This window comes from Plectropomus leopardus, chromosome 17, assembly GCF_026936395.1.
Source record: "Plectropomus leopardus strain MGB_pleo_1.0 chromosome 17, ASM2693639v1, whole genome shotgun sequence".
In the NCBI taxonomy this organism is placed as follows: Eukaryota; Metazoa; Chordata; class Actinopteri; order Perciformes; family Serranidae; genus Plectropomus; species Plectropomus leopardus.
In genome coordinates, this window is record NC_142192.1 from 3,942,505 (window position 1) to 3,966,818 (window position 24,314).

Below are 24,314 nucleotides of genomic sequence, written 5' to 3' on the forward strand. Positions count from 1 at the left end.
TTTAAATACCATGCTTTGTCGTGATACCACTATGTTTTTAGAAGGGGAAAAAAACAGAATAAAAATACATTATTTGCAATATACTACATGCAAAGTCAATTTTCTCTCTTTTTTTTGTCAATGATTTGTAGGAACATTGACTAGGACAGTGCACCTCATGAACTTAGCAAGTATTTTCTCTACATGCCAAATATGGTTTTAAAAAAAATTACACTATCAGGTGGAAAATAGTAATAATTACAAATGCCATGGCAAAAGCCCAGACTGTTGCATTTAGCAGTCTGGATGTTACAGTTTTGTTTACACAGTCTGTCTTACGCTTATCGTAGGAGCTGAGCTGGAAATTCCAAGATTAAACAAAAATAGACTATCTTGTCAACATGCAAACCATATGCAAGAACACTGCCAAGATTGTCAAAACATGGAGAATGAAAAAGGCGTAAGAAGCGCACTGTGCTGGGCAAGAACAGTGGAAGATACCAGCCTGCGCTTTTAAAGTTTTGCCTGTAAACTATGATGTAACAATTCCCATCTTTTGTTTGGTCAGTAAAGCATTTAGTTGAGTTCATGGTGGAAACTGTCAATGTTGCAATGTTGCAATGCTTGTTGAAGTGATGCTTGCTGGTGTCTCACACGTGCTTTAAACTGATGGCAATGTTGTTAAGTTGTCCCAATACAGATACCAGTATCAGAACAGCCTCCAGTACTGAAGTACACCAGTGTGTTTTAGACTCATTGTAGGAGCTGACCTGGAGATTCCAAGATTAAACAAAAATAAAAAGTCTTGCCAAAATGTATGCCATATGCATGAACACAGCCAAAATTATCGGAAAAAAAGATGCACGTAAAATATGAAAAACAATCGTTTTGTTTAATGCAATGGGACAGTGCCTTGAAATTGTCACAAAGCAAAGTGCCTTGAAATTGTAACTTTATATTGTTTAAACATATATTGGTGAGGAACAAGTACCCAAAACAGGGAAAAGTCAATGAGTTTATGCAAGAGAGAATCATGTATATCACCATATATCAATTTCAGAGACTGAGTACTATACAATGACTGGGCCCTAATTACAATTTTGGACAAAAGCTGTGAAATTTCATACAGGTTTATAAATATGAAAAAAAAACATTATTTCCCAAATCTCCACCTTTACATTTCTAACAGCACTTCTATACTTATAAATTACATGTTTCTCAAACTGTTAACAGGTAAACCTGTTCTATGAAAAATTATGTTTCAGGTCATGGATTTCACAGCTTAGATTTAAAATTATTCTCAGCTATAAAATAGATTATTACATTTCACTTGATGTTTTATACAAAATCTGCAGGTTTGTTGTCCTGTACCAGCCATGAGGATGAAAATGCAGTTTGCGTCCTGCATCACATTTGTCACTGAACCATACTGAGATCACCACTGGTATGGAGCGTCCAGCTAACTAAGTGACAACACTTACACTTCAGTATTGTGCCAGAAATCCCATTTAGGACACTATTAAGCATTAACACTTTGAAACATGAGCAAACTGGCTTGACTTCTTTCAAAAACATGGAAAGAAGACAACGAGCAACTTCAGAAATGGCCCAAAAATTTGCATATTTGTAAAAATGTATATGATGTACTCTTTGTCACAAAAAATATCTGAATAAGGCAAAAGAAAAGTAAAAAACCAAAAACAAACAAGAAAATAACCTAAAGATATGCAAAAAAAGAACAGAAAAACAAACAAGAAAATAACCTGAAAATAAGCAAAAAATGAGAAGTTAAAAATAAACAAGAAAATAAGCATAAAAGGAATGTAAAACAAACAAGATAACCTGAAAATAAGCAAAAAAGAAAAGTTAAAAAAAACACAAGATAGTAACCTGAAAATAAGAAGAAAAAGAAGGAAGAGTAAAAAACAAACAAAGAATTCTTTTTAAAAGTATTACCAAAAAAATAAAAAATAAAAAAAATACCAGAAAAAAAAAATTATATTCATTTTCTGTTGCATAATTCAAAATGTATTATTAGAACCTGACTTTCCCCTCATTCCTAAACATTTTCTTTTCTTCCTTCTTTTTGTGTGGAACCTTTCTTACCAAGTTGCTCACTGCCTTTTTTCCCCCCATTTTTTCAGTCGTCATCGTCAAACTTGATCTTCTTGCCCTGGAAGGCCAGGATTTGTCCTTGCTGCTCCTTCCTTTTCTTACTGGCCTCCCAGGATGGATGCAGGGCCTGCTGCGGTGCCTGATGGGAAAAGACGCCTCCACCTCTGCGATCATTTTGCCTGAAAGCCTCCCCTCTGCCTCGCCCCCTCCCTCTGCCCCCTGAAGGAAAGCCCCTCTGTGGTGACAGCGGCCCCTCAGGACAGGGTTTGCTGAACTTGGGCCCTAAATTTCTCTCTTCTCCTTTCTCCTGCTTTTGGAACTTGGGCTGTTTGTTGAAATCTCTGTTATGACCACTGCCGCCTCTTGGTTTCCCTTGGCCCCTCAATTTTTCCCCACCTCTCCCTCGGCCTGCTCCTCTGCCCCCGCCAGGCTTGGACGCAGAGAGGGAGGAACAAAAAACAGACTGAAGTGAAGTCGCTTTAGACTTCAGTCTGGACTCCAGCTCATCTAGTTCACTCTGAACCTGCTCTGCTTTCCCCCCTTTCTCAGCTTTCTCTGCTTCTGCACTTTTTTTTTTCTTCTTCTTCTTGAATTTGCTCACTTTTCCCAGAAAGAAGCCGTTGTCGTCATCGCTCTCCTCGGACTGGGAGGACTGCTTGTGGAAACGCTCCTCTGTGCTGTCGTCAAAGTACTCTTTCTCTTCATCATCGGATGACTCTATATCACTCTCGTCCTCATCTTTAGGTGCCGAATCAAGATTAAGTGTCTTTTTTGCACCTTTACTTTTAGTTTTCACAATGTCATTTGCATCACTACTTTGTTTGAACGCTGCTTTTACATTCTTAGACTCTGGCATTTCTTTCCTTTGAGCAGCATCAGCTGAAGGAGTTGCTTTTATCATTTCCTTTTCAGGTTCAGCAACAGTTGCATCTTTATTGTCTTTAAGGACACTATCTCCTTCCTTACTGTCTATTATTTCTTTTTTCTCCACTGTAACATCCTCTTCTTTCTCACTCTTTCTCTCTCCCTTTGTGTCAGGTGACTGTGGAGTCACCGTTGCACCTTTATTTTGCTCCTTCCCCTTCCCTCCCTTCTTTCCAGCCTTCATCCGCTCCTCTTTGAAGGCTTTCACAGCAGCTTTGATGGCCTCAATCTTCTTGTTGAACTGAGGGTGGGTGGCGATGCGCGCTATGGCCCGGTCCGAAATAGTAGACTTGGGGTTTTTGCACACCTGTTCAAAGTTGAGATTCTTCTGCAAGGCTGTCTTGGTCACCTGGAAACAGGGGAAACAGTTTATCCACTTAGACATTTTACCAAGTATCTCCAAGACAGCCTAGCTGCAGACACACGGACCTCCATAAACACACGCACCGTAAGAACTCCATTAACGCATGTGCACAACAGATATCAACACATAACATCCTCTCACAGCCACAGCTGGTGGTCTTTGTGTTTTATTTTCCTGTGAAATAACAAATGGATTCAAAGACAAATGCATAAAGTTTTATAAGTTAAGAGGCTCTATATAATATTATAAATTGCAAATTTTGCAAGTAATAAAAATATGTTCAGTCGAGAAATTAGTTACATTGGATTTCAGAAGTTTGGATATTAAATGTTAGTCAATGTAAAGTCACTTAAATCTTCACCAACTCAACAGTTTGAAATGCTTCCATCAAATTAAATCATAAACCTTTTTTTTCCTATAAACAAAGTGAGTAGACTATGCCTCACTGGAAAACCCTCAATATTTTTGAAGACAGAAAGAATAAAAGAAACTTTAAACTAAAACAAATGGTTTATTCCGATACCAACATGATTCAAACAAGTGATGGGATGTACGTGTCCATTTACACAAGTACAGTAATTAAGTCATCAAATAAAATAGCTTCTAGCTTTGTGTCAAACCACTCAGTGACCTCGTCTCGCTCAGTATAGCACGGCCTCCTGCTCTCCTGTCCTCCGTCAGCAACACAGTTAATACATCCATGGTGCTAACTTCAGTGGTTACACTGCAGCCTGTTTTGTGTCAGATGCAGCTCTCTTGCTCAATTCTAGACCAGTTTCAGAGACTGTTACTCCAAGTAGTCCCTTATCTACAAAATTGTGGGAAACTAGGGTCCAGGCTGAAAAATACCATAGTGACCCTTTCAGAAACCTACCAGGTCTGGTGAGAGGACCTTCATGGCGTGGATCTCCTCCAGCAGTCTGGCAGCTCTCCTCTGATTCCTCTCTAGTTCCGCGTCTTTCCCCTTCTTCTTCTTCAGGGCGCCATTCTGCCGCAGCAGCTTCCTGATGATCAGAGCCCTCACCCTCTTCACCTCCTTCCTCATCTTCACCACCTCATTGTTGAGGTTCAGGCCCTCATCCTTCTTTTTCTCTTTGGGTTTAACGGGCGGTGGAATGCTTTTCTCCATTTTATCAGCAGCCTGTGGTATGGCTACTTCTTCTTTTTCCTCATCATCTCCACCCTCCTGTTCCTCACCTTCTCCATCTTTCGCTTCTTCTTCATCTCTGGTGTCATCTTCTCCTTCTTCCTCATTTCCGGTGTCGTCATCTCCTTCTTCCTCATCCGATTCTTCCTCCTCCTCTTCCTCAATCTCCTTCTCTTTTTCCTCAGTAGATGGCACCATTTTCTCTACCTCATCCATGGTAAATATTATCTGCAGAAACATAAATCCATTTCACATTGTTGAGGGACTGCAATCTATTTATCAAAGTAAGGTGTTGGTTGCTATATTTTATATTTATGTCATGAACCTTCAGCCTCCCTGAGTGACAGGGGGGAAATGCATGACCTTCCCTTTACCATAAATAGCCAGATTTCACAGTGTCTGGCTATGATCAAATGTGAAATTTTGGAGATTTTTAAAGAAAATATGCCTTTAAAATCCACTTGCAGGTTATGGAATTCTGATGATATTTACATAAATAGAAAATACAACAATTTTAAGCTGTATTTCCCTCCCTTTAGCCAAGTCAAAAACACAGCCCCCTCCCCCGTGCTTAAAAAATGATCTAAAGTGCCTTGCCGGTGTTGTGGTAAACACTGTTTCCCTGCTGATATGCGTTACCTACCTAAACCAGACCCAAACCATCTAAGCAACTGTACTTTATTTATCAGAGGAAGAGGGTGGCTGAGTTGTAATTTTTTATTTCATCTTGACCTTCCCCACATCTATAAATGTTTGTCCTAATCAATCATCTTCTCTCCACCATAAATAACTTTTCTTTTGTATTCACACTAAATGTAGACCGTATTGAAGCCAATGCAACTAGTACACAGCGCTGGCGTTTGTTGTCACCAAAACAAATGTCTCATTTCTTGAGCCAAATGCAAATCCTCCTTAAAAATGATGTGTTCATCAGAAACTGCTGTTGCTGTTTATACAGTTCCTGGCTATGATAAATTGAAATAATTTATAAATAATTTATAAAGTTATATGTCCCTCGCCTATGCCAAAATTTAATATAAAACAAAAAAAACAAGTAGCTCCCCAGTGCTTAATTTTTTGTAATGCCTTGCCTACCACCAATGGAGGCCCTTGCAATTACAGGTGGGAAACACTATTCAAAGGGGGAACACATTTCGACACAACACAGATTTTGCACCCCCCCCCCCAAGAAATAACAAACAGTCCCTATCTCAATTGTTTTTACTGGAAACAACCACAGCACAACATGAAATAGTGAAAACAACAAGCTTAGTAGAAAGTAGAAAGTAGAAGTAGAAAAAAAATCATTGATTTTCGTCACTGCAGACGTGCGCCCTGCTGCATGAAAATAAAGAGCGCAATCCACGTTATAACATCTTCAAATTACACCAGAGACTGCTTTATCGAAATTATAGGGACATTTGTACTGTAATTTTGCAGCTGAATAAACTTAAGACAAATTACAGCTCTGTTAAGGGAGTAACAAAGTGGTTAATTGCCTGACCAAGTCTGAAAACAAACGTGGTTGAGCCAGCATGGGTAACTTTTACCATGTCACACCATGTGTATAAAGGCTTATTTTACGTACCAGTTGCATTCAAATAACGAACTACGGCGCATAAACTAAAATAACACTACCATAACTCATTAATATCACACTTACCGCTCAGAAGTGAATATTAAACATTTAAAACTGACAGAAACGTCTCAACCGGTAGCGAGCAGCCATGTTTTCTACGCCTCCACGACGTCATGACGTTAGACGTCAGCAACGAGGGACGCAGCGTGTCGTGAAAAGGGGAGGGCCTTCGGAGGACTGTTTTTATTTATTTCTTTGTTTCATGTGCATAAAACAACAACAATGGTGGATAATTGAAGAAGTGTGATTATTAGGATGAGCGAATGACATTTCCAGTCCCAGTTACCAGACCGATATCACAAGTGAATCAACAGGGGGAGGATGAAGCGGCGCAATGCGGACTGCAGCAAACTCCGACGGCCGTTAAAACGGAACCGAATCACCGAGGGTATATATAGCAGGTACAAAAAAGGGGCTGGAGGGACGTTATTGTATAACAATGGCGCCTCTCTGCTTATGTCAAGACAGGGCTGCCACGCTATGCTACAATCTTGTTTGAGCAGCCTGAGGTTGATGCTACATACAACGAGCTAAATGAACATGCCCGCATATTGTCAAAATAATACGTTAGGCCTAACGTTACTTGTGTGGTATTTCGAATTTGTCTCCGGTTTGGTGGTTAATTCAAATTCTGGCCAAATTAAAATGAAATGTGGCCGCGGGACTTTGTGCTAATTAACTGTGAACTGTAACACGTTATGCTCAGTGGGAATTCGTTCAGGTAAAGAAAAGACAGCGTGAACTTATGACAATAATCAGGCTCGAGCTTGAAATGACAGCAGCAATGTCAGATGCGCTCGTTTTGATGTCCGGGGTGACGCCGACGGCGGGGCTCTCACCTGGGCTTTGTCTGCCAAAGGTCTAAATGTTAATATGGCGAGGGGAAAAAAAGCAATTAGAGCTGACTGGGACATGCAAAGCACACATTATTTAAGAAGATGCAAAAACAAAATAGCTTGCATTTTTCTTTACAATGATTGATGGTAAGCCAGAGAAAGGAAACCAGCTGTGCTGTAAGGTACATGTCCAGACATGACACTGCACACGCCTGCTCTACCTGTCTTTCTCTACCCCACTCTCCTTCACTTGTGAAAATGTAACAATCATGATTATCTATTTCAGTGTCTTTATTAATATAAACGCATAATTAGACTTGGATAGCTAGATGTGTATTCATGGTCACTGTTGCTCTGTTTAACCCTTTCAAACGTGAGAAAAATTGGCTTGATTCATTTCAAAATCATGGGGAAGAGGCAACATGCAACTTAACAAGACATGGCCTATTAGCAGGAGATTTGGCAAGGCAAGGCAGCTTTACTTGTATAGCACATTTCATAGACAGGGCAATTCAAAGTGCTTTACAGTGCAGTAAAATACAAAACACAACAATGGATACAAATTTACATTAAACGAGTAAAGAGTTAAAATATTAAATGATCTGCAATTTTGAATAATTGAAAACAGCAAAAAGCAAACAAGTGGTGCAAAGATAAAAAGATTGTTTAAAATATTTTAAAATCAAGTTTAAGAAGATGTTTGCAGTCATTACCGAGTTAAATAGGCAGTGTAAAAAGGTACATTTTTGGCTTTGACTTAAAAAAAAAAAGTTAAAAGAAAATTACCTGAAAATAAGCATGCATAAATAAATAATTAAAATGAAAAAGTAAATTATGTAAAAGATATGTATTTATTTGTAGTTATTTTGACTAATTTCTAGCAATTTGTGGGACATTTCTTTCCGAGTTGCATATTAACTCTTTTCCCCGTGTTTTTAAAAGAAATCAAACTAATTTGCTTTGTTTTGAAAGGGTTAAACAGCTTGTGAGAGGCATCTGTATGCAGTACAAGAAAACTGATGTCAATCCAGGTTTTAAAGGTTAATCTGCATTTAAATGCTTTCAAGTTCAGTAGGAAACTTGAGGTAATGCTGCAATCACACAGAAGATGTTGTTCTTAAAAACACCAGACTGTTTTATAAACCTGATGCCTGTCATGATACAATCTAAAACCACGGTAAAGCTCATGTAGTCTCCTCTCTTTCTTGTGTCTCTGTTTAACTTTTGTCTTTATCTTGTCCCGCAGTACGTTCCTGTACCTGAAGTTCCTGGTAGTGTGGGTGTTAGTTCTGCTGGCCGACTTTGTGCTGGAGTTCAGGTTTGAGTACCTGTGGCCCTTCTGGCTTTTTATCAGAAGTGTCTACGACTCCTTCAGATATCAGGGGCTGGTAAGAGCTTCTTTATATGACTGTGATGCAGCAAAAAAAAATCACTCAAATCTAGGGTTCCCACAAATCCTTAAAAAGCCTTAAAAGGCATTGAATTCATTAATCTAAAAATGAAGCCCTAATTGGTATTAACATGTCTCAATCTTTCAAAAGTCTTAAAAATCTAACAACATTAAAAGTAGTAAGATTTTTTTTTCTGACGTTGCATTGAAAAAATCTCAAATAATTGCTAAAAATCCTTTTTTAAAATAATTTCTAAAATTTCCTCTTGCATTATCAGGACCGTGTCGGGATAGTGGAACCAACAACACTCATGTTTTGTCTCTGGTCAGGATGCTCAGGGCACAGCGTACGCTGTCTGCTAGCTAACTGTCGGTCAGTGCTGGATCTGACAGCCGTACTTGAGTTAAAGCACAGATATCTTGCCAGAAAATGAATTTGGTAAAAGTTAAAATCACCTAATAGAATATTATTTAAGTAACAGTCTTAAGTATCTGATATTTATGTAGTTAATTATCCATAGTAATTGTATGGTATTAAATGTACCAAAGTACTGAAAGCAAAATTACAAGTAAATGCTGTTAATAAAAAAAAGCAGTCAAAATTTTGAGAATTATGAAGTTTATTCCTTCGTAACATACACAATCTTAAAAATTAAGCGTACATTACACTTGAAGAAAAACACGGCCTTTCGTACAGCTCAAAAAATTCAAAGCACAAAATCCAGTTTTCCTTCCCTCCCATTCCTTCATTCTTCCTTCCTTCCCCTGTTCTTTTCCTCCCTTCCTTCCCTGTTTTGAAGTAAGTAACTAAGATGCCGAGGGCAAATGTAGTCATGGAAAGTATATATTTTATTTAGGAAATGTGAAAGTGAAAGTTGACAGAAATATAAAAACTCCTAAAAGTTCAGATACTCCAAAAAATACTTAAATACTGTAACAAAGTATTATTGCTTTGTTACACTACCCTGGAGAACGTTGGGAAGTAGAGATTCAATGAAAATTGGGTATTTAACAAAAAATTCTATGTAAACAAAACCAGTATAGGTAGTATATGCATAAAAGGCTCTAAACATTTGGGTAAAATTGTCCCAAATCTGAGGTAACTGCTGTCAGTTCATGTGTTTGTTTTGTTTTGGTCTTAAATTTAATTCGATGTGGCATTAAAAAAGTCCTAGATCTAACTTGCTGTAGGAAATCTGCTAATCAGTTAGGATTAGGATCAGGATAAAACAAACACTTGTCAAAAATGAAAGTGGTGGATGGGGAATCAGTAAGACAAGTTTTTTTGAGTGTGTTTGTGCCGTTCATGTGCGCACATGCCTCTTTATTGGTGCATATGTGCATGTTTACCACACAGAAACTGCAGTATTTCAGCACAGTTGTATATATACTGAATTATGTGTCTCTGTCTCTTACACCTAGGCGTTCTCTGTCTTCTTTGTGTGTGTGGCGTTTACGTCAGACATCATCTGCCTCCTCTTCATCCCTGTCCAATGGCTGTTTTTTGCCGCCAGCACCTACGTATGGGTCCAGTATGTTTGGCACACAGGTTAGTTCGAGTTTTCTTTGGACTCTTTATGGCTCTGCCAGCCGAGTGGCCACTTTTCACCTTAAAGACTCACAAGAAATTCATAGCTGCCAAGTTTCTTCAGTGCTAGACTTCAAGAGGGCTGATGTGTTTTTTTCGAACTTTATCACACAGAAAGAGGAGTCTGTCTCCCCACTGTATCGCTGTGGATCCTGTTTGTGTACATCGAAGCTGCCATAAGGTTCAAAGATCTGAAGAACTTTCACGTAGACCTGTGTCGACCCTTTGCTGCTCACTGGTAAACCTCACAGTACTCTCTTTACTGAATATCCTGTACTTTGCCTTTGTGAGTCCATGATGAGTAGTGTAAAAACAAACATTCTTGTTATCAAAGTTGGCTTTGTGTTTCTCTTCACCTCCCAGTATCGGCTATCCAGTGGTGACTCTGGGCTTCGGCTTTAAGAGCTACGTTAGCTACAAGATGCGACTGAGGAAACAGAAGGAAGTGCAGAAAGAGAATGAATTCTACATGCAGCTTCTACAACAGGCTTTACCGCCAGAGCAACAGATGCTGCAGAGACAGGAGAGGGAGGCAGAGGAGGGTGAGACACACACACAAGCTTTTATGTCTTGTTTTTTTTCACATACTGATTAATCGATTGTTTAAGCAGTAAGTCATTAAGGAAAATACTTATGATTAGCAACTCTGATACACAGTTGTAATGGTACTTTCAGTGCACTCTCTGACGGGGAACAAAATGACAGGGGTTTGCTATCTACTATCACATAACCTTGTGGTTGATCTGTGTTTCTTTTAAACTATAAACAAACCAGACCTAGATGTACCTTTTCAGGCGATCTCAGCCCAGATGAACTTGACCGACAGCTTACACACCAACAAACACAATGAAAACCACATGAACCATTTGAGTGCACCAAACAAGTTTGGTGTGAAAGCTCAAAAAGCTAATAGTTTTTCCTTCTATTTTGTCTTTAAAGAAGTATTTCTTTGTTGTAAAGATGGTCTTTTCATAAAACTGGACTGTCAGTGCAGTAGACTGATGCAGATAATTCTGAAATGGGTGATACATGACCAGATAAAACAGAGAAAAGGACTGCAGCATTCACTTTTGTTGATTCTTTTGAAACCTGGATCAAAATCACTTCCTTTGTGCTGTATTCACATGCCCTTCACAAGCATTTAAGCCTTTGAAACATGAGCAAATTGGTTTGATTTATTTCAAAAACGTAGGGGAAAAAAGGCAGTCGGCAACTTGGCAAGAAATATAATACAAATTTCAAAAAAATATAGTTAAAGGTAAACTGAAAATTAGCACACAAAAAAAGAGCTAGAGAACTAAAAACTTTTGTTTAAATAGGGGAATATATTAAGAAAAATATATAATCATAACCACACACACACACACATATGTATATACATATATGTGTGTGTGTGTGTGTGTGTGTGTGTGTGTATATATATATATATATATATATATATATATATACTCCTTGTGTTTGTTCTTATACTTCTCTTCTTTGTAATATATTTTTATCAGCACCGCTTTACCGTATGATCACAGCCTTTTCAGCCTCCATTTTTACAATACAGGAAACAGTATGGTGCCCATTTCTTGGCCACAAATTCTTGTATTGCAGGTAAACAGTGCACCAAAATATGACTCTGAAGACATTTTAGACGAGAAATAGCAGAATTGTGGTTAATATTTGATCAGCACTGCTTAGTTTTACAGTTTGAGAGAGAGACAGAGAGAAGCGTCTCTTTTTGTTCATGGCGCCATGCATACAAAAATGTGGAAGTTCAATCTGTAGTTAGAGCAATAGCCGAGAGCCAGCCCTAATCTGCTGAATGATGTTTTTAGGGAGATCAGGATGGTGGAAAGATGGAGTAAAATTTTCACAGTTCATTTGCACATACTACTCATACTGTTGTAATACAATGCTGGATGAAAATTGGCAAGCAGTTCCTATAATAGAAAGCAGGGAAGTACTCCTGTATCAGCCTGCAGGCATGAAGCCACTCATAAATCTCGTATGGGATGTTCTCTGATTTCTGTCACGAACAATGGCCATCATTCAAGCCATGTTAATAGTGAAATATTGCAGGTTTGCTTTGGCTTTTGGTTAATGTGGTCCAGTGTGTTTGTATGTGTCTTGTAACACTGCCTACATCTGTTCACTTCCAGCTGCTTTAGCTAAAGGGATCTCCGAGGTAGAACCCACAGTAATATCCCAAAACGGAGCACCTCCTGGAAAGAAAAGCACCTCAGTCCCACTCCCAGAACTGGAGTACCGAGAAAAAGGGAAGGACAGTACCGCGAAAGAGCGCGAGGGCAAAAAACAAAACACAATTGGAATCAATAACAACAGTATTATACACGCACTGGACTCCAAACTACAGGAGGCAGAGTACATAGAAAACTACGTTGGGGCAAAGAGACTGAATAACGACCTGGCAGTAGAGAATACACACACCGACGCCAACACACACTCTGCTTCTAAAGAGGAAATGGGGGGAACGGGGAAGAACTACAAAAATGCCAGCGGAGGTGGGGGTAACATTTCCAACTCGTCTCCACGGAATCACAGTTCTTCAAACGGCAGCGTGCCACCGGGCTCCTCCACCAGTAAGAATGAGAAGAAGCAGAAGGGGGCGGGGAAGGGGCAGAAGGATCCAGTGGAGAACTGCATCCCAAACAACCAGCTGGGCAAGCCGGACGCTCTCGTACGGTAAGACACACTGTTTCTAACATCCACTCTCAGAGCTGTAAATGTCTCTGAACATCAGTTTTAAAGTGTCTGTCCTTGCTTTCCGGTTCACTTTTACACTTGATTGACGGATAAAACCCAAAAAAAACCTTGCTTCCTCTTGCGGTCATCATCTCTCCTCCAATAATAAAATAGTAGTTCCTCTACTGGTTACAGGAAACATGTTTGCTTCTGTTGTGGATCCTTTCTGATCATCTTTTCTTCTCTGAAAGGCTGGAGCAGGATGTAAAGCGTCTGAAGGCAGATCTTCAGGCCAACAGGCAGCTGGAGTCAGAGCTGCGGAGTCAGCTTTCCTCTCTGAGCAGCCAGGACCGCAGCCTACGCTCTGAACTGGGCCAGCTCCGGCAGGACAACGAGCTGCTACAAAACAAGTGGGTACATGTGCTGTATACTCACACACCTAAACTCTGACAACAATCACTGTTACATAATAAATATCATTTTTTGTCAGTATGTTTAGGTAGGGAGATGGTAAATTAAGGACAAGTCTCATGTCGGCAGACCTACCTCCACAGCGGTGTACATGTCAGCTTTAGAGGAAGGTCTGGAAGCACACAGTATCATTCTGCTAAAGGCTTATGGCCACAGTCTACATCCGGTGACTGTGACTAGTTTAAGGAGTTTGCTATGTTTTAAGTGGATATCCAGTCAGTGTTGATGGTAAATGCAGTCAGTTGAAGCTATAAATTCCTCACTAACCCTCAAACTGCACAAATTAAAATGGTGAAAATAAAATACATCCAATGGAAATGTCAGTTTTGAAAAATTTCCCATATATTGCAAAAGGTGGTATATCAGGCGATTCGAAAAAGCCATATTTTGCAAAACTGCTATGGAAACTCTTTTTTTGGCTTTTCTAGGTCACATTATGCTATCAGATCATCTGGAAGTTTTTGAATCCATAATTCCTCTTTAAAATCATGGACTATCACCTCCCAGAAGCCCCTTATACGTGGCCTCTCCCACGTATGTTTTATTAACATTTAGAAAATATTTCTTAAGTTTTGTGCAAGTCTGTAATGGAAACCTGCGTAGTGTGTGCTGTATTGACAGAGAATCTGAGTGTTCCTTCTTGCACAGCCCTTGTGTCAGTGCCTGCATGTACACAGATGCATTGCGCCTGAGCTTCTGATGAACAAACCTCAAATACTCCCCAAAAACCTGCCCAGCTTGTGGACATAGATGTCTCAAACTAATTTTGTTTTCAAAAAGTAAAGGCGTCTCAACATCTCACTTGACTGTTCAACTAGAACACTGGAAAAAACAGCATAAAGCCTTGTTGTGGATGGAGTGCCGAGAGTCTGTGTATCAGCACCACAGCAACAAGCTGTTTCTTTGTTGGCCAAAACAACACAGCATCAAGTGACAAAATACTCAGTGATCTGCCCTCTTAGCCTGCTGGTTGTTTAATCCAGTTTAACTTTATGATCCAAAAAAACAGTAACTGGGGATATATACCACCTGGTAAGATGTGAAATGCTCCATGCTGTATTTCCCTGCTGTATCTCAGCTGATGCAAGCAGCTGCACTCTGTCATTCCGCGGAGGTGGAAGCAAAATAAAATGAGAAAAAACAGCCAGCAAAGTACTCAGCTAGTCATCAGATATTTGTTCAATAGTCCTACTGTAGTCTCCAGCACACCTTAGTCCATGTGAGGAGCAAAACTTTCACAACAACACACCCGTGCTCTCTCTGGTTTGTAACTAAATCAGCCAGTACATTGTAAAAATATCCTGGTAAAATCCAATTTTCACTGGTGGACATGCAGTAAGTTTGCAGTGCCAGACAAGAAGGGAGTATTGTCACACCATACTCCAAACCTGAATAGATGAAGTTGATGTTGAAAAGGGGCAAAACTGTCTTTCAAGGTGGTCTCTGTAGGGTTTCAGTCACACAACAGTAGTACTGGGTTTGGAAGCTGGTTGTGTGTATCCTGTCTACCAAAAATTCTAAAAGCCAAGAACCCTGCAAATACATGGAACAAGAACAAGTAGAGCATTTTATTTTGTCTGTATTTTCAGCCTATCTATGCTTTCTCAATGTGTCAGCTTAGTATGGATAAATATATCGATTCAATGATCAATGATCCAATATTCTTGATGCAGTGTGAAAACACTGGTATGTACTGTCATGATTGAGATATATATGCCTTTATTTTGAAATACCCTTGGCAAATCTGTGCCCCCATTTCTGTCCAAGCACACCTCCTTTCTAAACATTCAAACCCTGCTAGTGACCTGGTGCCAGGCAGATAATGATAAGCAGCCAAGAAAAAGATGATGAGGATATTTACTGATATCTCATATCCATTGCCATCTCCTGATCTGAATGGAATCAAAATCATCGTAGCTAATATTGTACCATTGTCCAAAGAATCATTATAGTGTCATATCATGATTAAACATATGATTTACTCCCCTATTGGCTACTGATCAGGACCAGTTGTCCAAATAGAAGTCTTTATAATTCACAGTGGTCTGTTTTTAATCTTCATATGATTACTTCTGTCACAATTTGTATGTAAAAGCAACAGCACTAAATACCTTTGAGGAAAGACTGAAGAGGTTTTCAGCACATGTATGAACAAATCTTTAACACAGACTATCCAAACTCAACTGACCATTCTGAATCAACTGACCAATCAATTGTCACCAGTTTAGCTCCCCTAACTGGTGACTGCAGCGCTGCTGTCAGCTGAGCTGTGATTCACAGTACGTTATTTCCTCCTGAGAAGCTTTGTTACAGACCACAAAAGCCACAGAAACAATCATGATGTGTCAATTCTGCCTGAGCTATGACCTTTTAACAGTGTTGTATAGGCCACTTTCATCCTGAACAGAACATAACAGTAGGAACCAGCAACAGACTGAACTTTCCATATAACTGAAGACAGTCAGAACAGTTATAAAAATGACATATCGCATAAGGTACTATGTTTGACACGGAAGCTCTGCTGGCAATGTTGGCCAAAAATTAAACTCCTATGGATGGGATATAGGAGATATCTGCCTTTCCTCTCAAGAGATATCAGGATAGACTTAATTAGGCTGTTTTGAGAGTTAGAAAGCTGTGCAGAATGAAGTACTTAGTGCACGACATGAAGAGCATTGAAAGTACAATAAAAAGGTTCTACCTTCTCAGTCTCCAAATGTCCACTGTGAAACATAATGAACCCACCAGACCAGAAAGTGACCGGCCCTACAAAAATGGTACTAGAGAGCAGTTGAGAATTATAATATGAAGTGTTCATTTCCCAAAATACATCCCTCAATTTGTATTCATCTGTACAAGTTATGTCTCTTGTACCATGTATTTTCAATAAAGTAGTTATGGACTAATGCACAGGAGATATTAACTTTTGCCACAAGAGGCTTGCAATTCAAAATGTGGCTCACACTTGATAAAGTATGACTGTGATAACTAAAAGTAGGTCTACTTGAGTGGAGCTGCAACAACTTCCATCTCTGTAATTTGTGTTTTATCTGTTTCTTTGTGCTAGCTGAGTTAATTATTTGCAGCTACACACACTCGCAAATGTTTTTTTCTCACCTTGCCTATTAGTGCTCCCGAAGTTTGAGACAAAAGGGATTTGAAAGGGTATTAGGTTTATGACTTTTATCTCTATCAGTGAATACCTTTGGTACACAAACAGGTCTTTCTCTGTTAGTGTCATGGTAGTGGTGCGTTATCAGTGAACACACTTGAAGGTTAAACCGTTTAAATCTCAGGTGTATTTACCAACTCTGTAGAATAGGAGTTATAGTTGCTAACTGCAGAAAAGTTACTGCAGCAAAAGTAGTTTTAAAAACTTTTTAAACAAGGTGACATGATTTCAGCCATTTTACTCACATCAATAAATACAGAAGGCAGCATTAGACACAACATTGGAAAATGATTTTAATGACTACTACAACAACCAGAAGGCAGACAAAGACTGCAGCGGTGTTAGTGTTAAGTGTGTTCATCTTATGATTCAGTCAGTTTGACAATGTTCCTCTGTGTTCTTCAGGCTCCACAGTGCGGTCCAGGCCAAGCAGAAGGATAAGCAGACCATCTCCCAGCTGGAGAAGAGGCTGAAGGCTGAGCAGGAGGCCCGAGCCCTCGCTGAGAAACAGCTGGCCGAGGAGAGGAAGAGGAAGAAGATGGAGGAGGCCACTGCTGCCAGAGCCGTAGCATTAGCTGCTGCCACCAGGTACTCATTATACAAATGCATCTAACCCAGCATTGTGTCATCAAAATTAACTCAGAATTTTACTAATTGAGCAGATTGATTTAGTAAATAGTAATTCAAGAAAGAAAAGATCAGCAGACTCGTACACATTTCTCCTTTCATGATTAAAAGTGCTGTTTTTCTCTTTGCGCCAACAGAGTGGAGTCAACTGACTCTCTGCGTGGTCGCATTAGAGAGCTGGAGACGGAGTGTAAAAAGCTCAGCATGGACATGAAACTGAAGGAGGAGCAGATAAGGGATCTGGAGGGCAAGTGTCAGGTGAGAAGGAGCAACACCGCTCATTTTCTGATGAGATAATGTGTTTGATTTATGAATCAGTACATTTTCATGCACAGTGTGGCTGAGCTACAGTTATAGCTCGATTAGGAAATTTAACTGGACTATTACCACCACATCAAGTACATATAATCAAACGGCTGAGCAAACTCTGCCCTCACTGATAAGTTTAAGCCACCTGAAGAAATCAGTGTCAGTTTAAGTGTAGCCTACGTTATACTTAGAATATTTTCACCACTTTACCATGCCGCCGTTCTGTTAAAAAAAAACAGACTCTGTTGAGATAAACATTTTAAAACGTCATTTTACTCCACTGAACGGTGGAGCTGCTGCTGTACTGCTGCCTCCATCAGCTGTTGTTTAAGGTAAAGAGGAGACAATGTTCAAATATAGTGAACACTTAAACTGATATTGTTTTTTTTCTTCTTTTTTTTTTTTGGTGGCTAAAGTATGTTACGCTGCGGCCCCGTCCACAGCGTTACATGGCTCAGTTTCCTTGCCGGTGTTGTGGGACTGCGCTTTATTTATCAGAGAGGGGTGGCTGGGGTGTGACTTTTTTTTTTAAAGAATTGTAAAATACTACATTTTCAAGTTGTATGTCTCCCACCTAAGCCAAAATTAAAAAACACGAGTGCTAACATTTTTTTAATGACTTACCCATTTTTCAGCACCCCTTTTCCCCCATAAGTAACAAACAGTCCCTATCCCTAATCAATGAGGGAAGCTGGTGCATTGACGAGAAGTACGCACAAAACACAGAGTCCAGTTAGAGTCTGACTGAGGTCTTTACATGATGGAATAACTCGACTTCCAATGGAATTATCTGGATGTGTTCGTCCAGTCCAGTTTTAATGGGACTCATACAGTAATTTGACTTTTTGTAAAATCATTTAAACATACTGAATGTGAGCTTCCACATTGAGGAGATTGTAAAACACATCATGTAAATTCTGTGAATGTAATTGGGTAAAAGCTCTCATTAACAAGCTGCTGCTGTACTTGAATTTCAAACAACAAATGTAATCACTTCACTGCAATGACATGCCATTTTTATTTGACTAATTAGTGTAATTAAATAAATAGACCCCCTGTGCCTGTGTTGCATGGAACACTTAGCACAGCTTTGTTCAGAAAATGAGGCAGTTTAGTTGCTTTTAATAATTTTTGATTAGTGTTAAACATGCACAAGAAGTAAATGTTTTTTGTAGCATAACCATCATCATTTTAATTCAGTGTGATTTTTCTTTCCTCTGCTGTGACATCCAGGAGCTTCGGAAGTATAAAGAGAATGAGAAGGACACAGAGGTGTTGATGTCAGCGCTGTCAGCAATGCAGGAGAAGACCCAGCACCTGGAGAACAGCCTGAGCGCTGAGACCAGGATCAAACTGGACCTCTTCTCTGCACTGGGGGATGCCAAGAGGCAGCTGGAGATAGCACAAGGTAGGCAGGCACTGATTTATTCATGTTAAGGCTGCAGTGTTGTTTTTTCTTTTATTTTTTTACATGCAAAGCTTCTGTTGAAGTTTTCCAATAAAGCTACGAATGTCTGTTATCGTATTTTAAGACATTATCACTAGGCTTGGGTGGTATGTTATATTTCATACCCTCCTGAAATGTCACTAGGGTACACAGTATATGACTGTATCTACAGTGGAAACCCAGAATATGTTAAGGAAAGTACCATAAAACTTTGCTTAATAGCCTGGGCGATTATTCGCTTAAATTACTGAACTCATTAGGTTATATTTGGGCTTATATACTGGCTTTTAATTCATTTAATCCTAAACTGTTGTTCAGCAAAAACCCTTTTAACCCTTTTAAACTTGGGAAATTGGCTTTATTTAGTTATGTAGTCATTCAGAAACATGGGAAGAAGGTATTGAGCACCAAGAGGAAATGACAGAAGTTAGCAAGAAATCTGTGAAAAGTACAAGAAAGAAACAACCTAAACAACATCGGGAAAATGAGCTCTGGTGGTGCGTGCTGTGCACTACATACAATGAGTTTAATAGAAAGAGGAGTGCCTGTATCTATGATGGTATTGAAAAACATACCTTGGGGATTTCTAAATACGCTAGTATACCATGATACCGCCCAAACCTAATAATGGCTATCTCAACACCTGGCCCAGGGATAATTACAAATGTCCCCCTCCTCTCAGCTCTGTCACATAAATGTCTTTGTGTCCTCGGTCTCATCCAGGCCAGATCCACCAGAGGGAGCAGGAGATCGCCGAGCTGAAGCAGAAGATAGCAGAGGTGATGGCAGTGATGCCCAGCCTGTCCTACTCATCAGACGGCAGCAACCTGAGCCCCGTCACCCCACACTACTCCTCTAAGTTCATGGACAATAGTCCCTCCTCCCTGGACCCCAACGCCTCAGTCTACCAGCCCCTGAAAAAGTGACTCTGATCTCCACACTTTTCTCAGACAGAACTTTGTCTCTTTCTTTTGGTGAAGCTCTCAGTTCCGGTTTAGGTTATTTTTGAGTTTACAAGACCCCTGACAGTTTTTGCACTCTAATGTACCACACACATACACACACACACACACACACACACACACACACACACACACACACAAACACAGTGCACACAATCCCTCCATACATATGTGTATTTGGCTCCTTTTTTTTGGTTCTATTATGAGAACTATTATTTTGAGAGGGTTGTGTACAATTGGACTTTTTGTTGTTGAGTTTTGGGATTTAGCCATTAGACAGCGTGATCTGTTTGAAAAGGGGAGAAAGGAACACAGTTTGTTGGCCAAATGTCGACTGAAGAGCCGTCATGCATCGCTTCATGTTAGTCTTCTTTTGGTGTCGTTATAACCCCCCCACAGCCATATTTTCTCCTACAGTGAACTGACACATATTGAAAAACAATTGGCTTTTTATAAGTGTTTCAGTTAAGGTGCAAGATTCTGTACATTTTCAGTTTGAGTGTGAAACTCGCCTGTAAAGTAAAGCCCAGCGAGAGATACATGAATGTAAAACTATTCATGTTTAAATCAGTGATTGTTTGTTTTGTAATGTTTCAGTTCACTTATGACAATGTACATTTATTCTAAACTAGTAATACTGAAAAGATAAACCTTTGCTGTGTTCTTCACATATTCCAATCCAATTTATCCTCTAAATGCTGGAACAGTGGAATCTCCAGGATTATCAGTTAGTGGATGAAGCAGATGTAGTTCTGTGCTAAAAAAAATGCTACTGCTAGATTGGACCTGGCACTGCCAAAACATTAACGTCCACTTCTTTGCTGCAGACACCTTTCCTCTCCCTCTGGACCAAATTAGAACCTGTTAGGCCATATCGTTCACCGGATTTAATGATGTCGAGGTAACTGGTGGTTACCGTTATTTGCAGATTTTACAGTGCCTTGCAGTTTCTCTTTTTAACATGCAAAAACCACATGCAATCCTGGGATCTAAAAGCATCAAGCTTCAAAGCCGTGTTTCTCTCTCAACCTCCGATTTGCCTGCTTTTCATTCGGGATCTCTCAGTATCAATTCAGTATTCAAAGGCTTAAACAATTAAAGGGATAGTTCAGATTTTTTTGAAGTGGAGTTGTAGGGGATACTTATCCATAGACAGTGTTTTACATACAATAGACATCAGTATTCATGCCCTTAATATGGAGAAGCAGGCTGGAGTCCTGCATGGAAGCTAAGCAATGTACTATTGTGGATGGGGGCCAGCAGCAAAATGTATTTTAGACATTCCCACCCAAAAACTCAATATTAGTTAAGTTTATATAGTGTACTTTTACTGCTTTACCTCAATATCAGATAGTGATTTCCATGTGAAGTCATTATTTTGCTCTCCTCAAAGCTAGACTCTGTTGAGAAAAACAGTAATCTAAACCTTTTTTGTTGTTGTTATTGTTTTTTTTATTATTATTCTTTGGAGGCATTCCCCTTTATTTATAGGACAGTGTGAAAGTTACAGGAAAGGTGGAAGAGAGTAGGGGGAATGACACGCAGCACAGGCCCACAGACTGGACTCGTACCTGGTCCGCTGCAGAAGCCTCAGGCACACTGGGCGCACACTCTACCCAGTGAGCTAGAAGTCGCCCCAGTAATTTCACCTTCTGAAACCTAGATCACCATAAGTTTTCTTATGTTGGGCTCAGATGCCTTTCACATGTGTTAAATCTTTGAACCCAGAGCTAATTGGTTTTTATTTCTTTTTCTATGGGAAAAAAGTTAGCAACTTAACAAGAAATTAGTAGTTCATAATTATGTATTTCAAATTATTTGACAATTATTATTTTTAAGAACATTTTTTCAGGTCATTTCCTTGTTTGATTTTTTAACTTTCCTTTTACTTTTGCTAATTTGTAGGTAATTTCCTTGGCTTTTGTGCCATTTTTAGGGTAATTTCTTCTGAAGTTGTTTATCACCTTCTGTCCATGTTTTTGAAAGAAATTAAGCCAATTTGCTTGCATTCAAAGGGTTAACATTGCTGAAGGCAGAAGCTGCTGGACTAGTGCTGGACAGTTATCTTGTTTGTGTTATTGTGTGACTTAGGCATTTAAAGGGGTTAGTTTGGAGTCACCAAAGTCACACAATAACACAAAACTAACTGATCAAAGCAACAGTAGACCAGCAAGCTTATTGTGTTTTTTTTACTGAGTCTGGTGGCTTTGACAAGAGCATGTATGGGGCACTGGAGCTGTTTAAGTTGAGACTGGCTGTCTGGTGGAAAGGTAAAGGAGTGAAAATAACTTAAATACATACACTTAAATTGATATTGATGTTTTTGTTGAAAGCAATTTTTTTAAGTGGCTAAAACACATTTTGTTGCTGGCCCCCATCCACAGCAGTACATTGCTTAGCTTCAGTGTCAGATTCTAGCCTCCTTCAAATTGGGGGTGTTCTGACTGGCATCTACTATATGAAATAAACTGTCTATAGATAAGTACCTCATTCAAGCCCACTTCAAAAAATCTGAACTATCCCTTTAAGTGTCAGCTCAGACACATTCAATCTTTCTCTGACACATATTACATGCTTAAAGGGAAAACGTAACACTGGACGCAGTACACGTCATTTCGTGCTGACACAGTCTTGGTACGCCAAACACCAACCAAACTGATTGTCTATTATCATGCCCTAAAGTTGGCATTTAGCTGTTTACAACAATGTACATTAACTTACTGAGGAATGTTTTGTTTATTTCATTTTAAGTGCCAAATGCTGATGTTTGGTTTCCATCCATACTTTGATTGATGTAGCTAGCGTACTGTTTGCAGAAGAGTGTTATTTTTATTATTTTTGTCATTAGAACATATTCAGATGGTGTTGTGTTTACAAGATTCTGGGCTGATTATGGCAACGCAGCAGCTGGTCAGTTGGACTGATTGTGTTATTCACACATTTATTTATTTGTTATAGAACTTTAAATGAGTGGCACCTCCTTGATATTTCCCATCATATTCAGTTGATTTCCTATATTTTCGACCAGGAAGGATTCTGTGAATGTGTTGTGTTGGGAAAAGGTTACCCCCCTGAACCATTTGACCATGTTGTGCTGTCATGTTGCCTACCTGGGAAAAAAAAAGTATTATTTGTGGATCGCTCTGGTGTTGTGAATTCAGTTCTCAAGTTGCTTTTATAAGTTTGTGTAGAAGGAAGAGAAAGTTTCAAAAAAAGTGCTTTGTTTTATCTTTTCATTGCTCCACCATGTTTGTTTTCTTTACTCAAAGTGATGGTGGCTTAGTCACACTTTTCACTTTGGCCATCACTATTAAAGAAAGTCTTGCTGGTGGCAATGCAAGCTGTTCAGTCTGTGTTCGTGTCATGATCTGTGTGTCTGGTTTTCCTTTTTATGACTCTGGGAAGAGGCCAAACATTTCATCCATAATCAGCCATGACAACAAAGGTCCATAACATTTTGTATTTCAAAACAAAAAATGCTGGAGGAGGACAAATGAACCCTTTTAAATCTAAGAAAATTAAACATGGAAAGAAGGCGGGAGCAACTTCAAAAGAAATTACACAAAAAATTGCAAGATGTTAGTAATGAGCTACAAGAAAATTATCAGAAAAATTAGCAAAAAGAAAGAAAGCTAAGTAAGACAATACAAAAAAAACCCCCGAGAATATGGCCTGAAAAAGTGCTTAAAAAATTATAATAATAATTCTAACTTAATTTTAAATATATTTATTATGTTTCCAAGCCTTTTTTGAAATTCTAAATTGACTAATTTCTTTGCAATTTGCAGAACATTTCTGGCAAAGTTCTTCTTTCTCCATTTTCTCCATGTCTTAGAAAGATGTAAGTAAGCAATTTAAGAGGAAAAGACCACAAAATTACCTGAAAATTTGCACAAAAAACAACCACCAAAAAACAGAAGAAAAAATATCCAAACTCTCCCTTCAGTTGACAGATTTTCTCAGTTCTAAAGTTTCATGCATTTCCATGTAGCTAAACAGTTACACATGTTTTAAGCATGTATTTATATCTCCCAGACCTGCAAGTATCCTCTATTTTAAACCTTGTTGTTAAAATCAAAAGAATGTGGTGAGGCCTTCAGGTGCTCCTTGTAAATACCTATTGCATAGTACACAGACAAGTTCCATGAAGACAGAACGCACAGATGGGCCTTTTTCATAGAAATCTGGAGGCCGTGGGCTGCTTTGTCATGTAGGTTTAATGCATGTGTGCGTACTTGTGACGCAATGGGCTGACATAAATGTTAGGTAAATATTTTCAGCCGCTCGGTTCCAGGAAGATAACACAGTAAAATCTGTACACAAATGGCATGGTATCTGAAACATGAAAAGGGAAAATAGAAACATGAATAATGCTATGTAAAATTAGAAAATCTCTTTTTTTCTTTTTTTTAGGGAGGGACCTTTTGTTATTTATAATGTTGGAAACAAAAAGGGGGGCGGGGGGGTATGTCAAAAAAATGAAGCGCTGGGGAGGGAGTTATGTTTTTTTTTTTAAATTTTGGCTTAGGGGAGGGGCATACAAATAAAAAGCTAATAAATATTAGATATTTTGTGTTTGTTTTACTGCCAGTGTTTGCCCAACCAAAGCTCAAAATGGTGATAGTTCACTGATTTAAAATTTGGCCCAAAATA

At 39.1% G+C, this 24,314-nt stretch overlaps 2 protein-coding genes across 4 annotated transcripts; one reads left to right on the forward strand and one right to left on the reverse strand.

Annotated features, from left to right (window-relative positions):
* Positions 1-850: 850 nt before the first annotated feature.
* srfbp1 (serum response factor binding protein 1) lies at positions 851-6,334 on the reverse strand. Of its 2 annotated transcripts, XM_042506644.2 has the most exons (3): positions 6,193-6,334; positions 4,257-4,757; positions 851-3,367 (listed from the first exon to the last, which is right to left on the reverse strand). In XM_042506644.2, the coding sequence occupies exons 2-3, from the start codon at positions 4,743-4,745 to the stop codon at positions 2,120-2,122; spliced, it is 1,737 nt and encodes a 578-aa protein (XP_042362578.1). In that variant the 5' UTR covers positions 4,746-4,757; positions 6,193-6,334; the 3' UTR covers positions 851-2,119. The 2 variants fall into 2 exon arrangements, with proteins under 2 accessions (XP_042362578.1, XP_087946106.1); XM_088089980.1 differs by lacking the exon at positions 6,193-6,334 and having other exon boundaries at positions 4,257-4,769.
* A 3-nt stretch (positions 6,335-6,337) lies between these two features.
* maco1a (macoilin 1a) lies at positions 6,338-23,009 on the forward strand. 2 transcript variants are annotated; one of them, XM_042507067.2, is made up of 11 exons: positions 6,338-6,569; positions 8,251-8,392; positions 9,817-9,943; positions 10,097-10,220; positions 10,346-10,524; positions 12,130-12,673; positions 12,925-13,083; positions 16,722-16,904; positions 17,081-17,201; positions 18,486-18,660; positions 19,423-23,009. In XM_042507067.2, the coding sequence occupies exons 1-11, from the start codon at positions 6,490-6,492 to the stop codon at positions 19,623-19,625; spliced, it is 2,037 nt and encodes a 678-aa protein (XP_042363001.1). In that variant the 5' UTR covers positions 6,338-6,489; the 3' UTR covers positions 19,626-23,009. The 2 variants fall into 2 exon arrangements, with proteins under 2 accessions (XP_042363001.1, XP_087946105.1); XM_088089979.1 differs by lacking the exon at positions 6,338-6,569 and adding an exon at positions 6,838-6,889.
* The last annotated feature ends 1,305 nt before the right edge of the window (positions 23,010-24,314 follow it).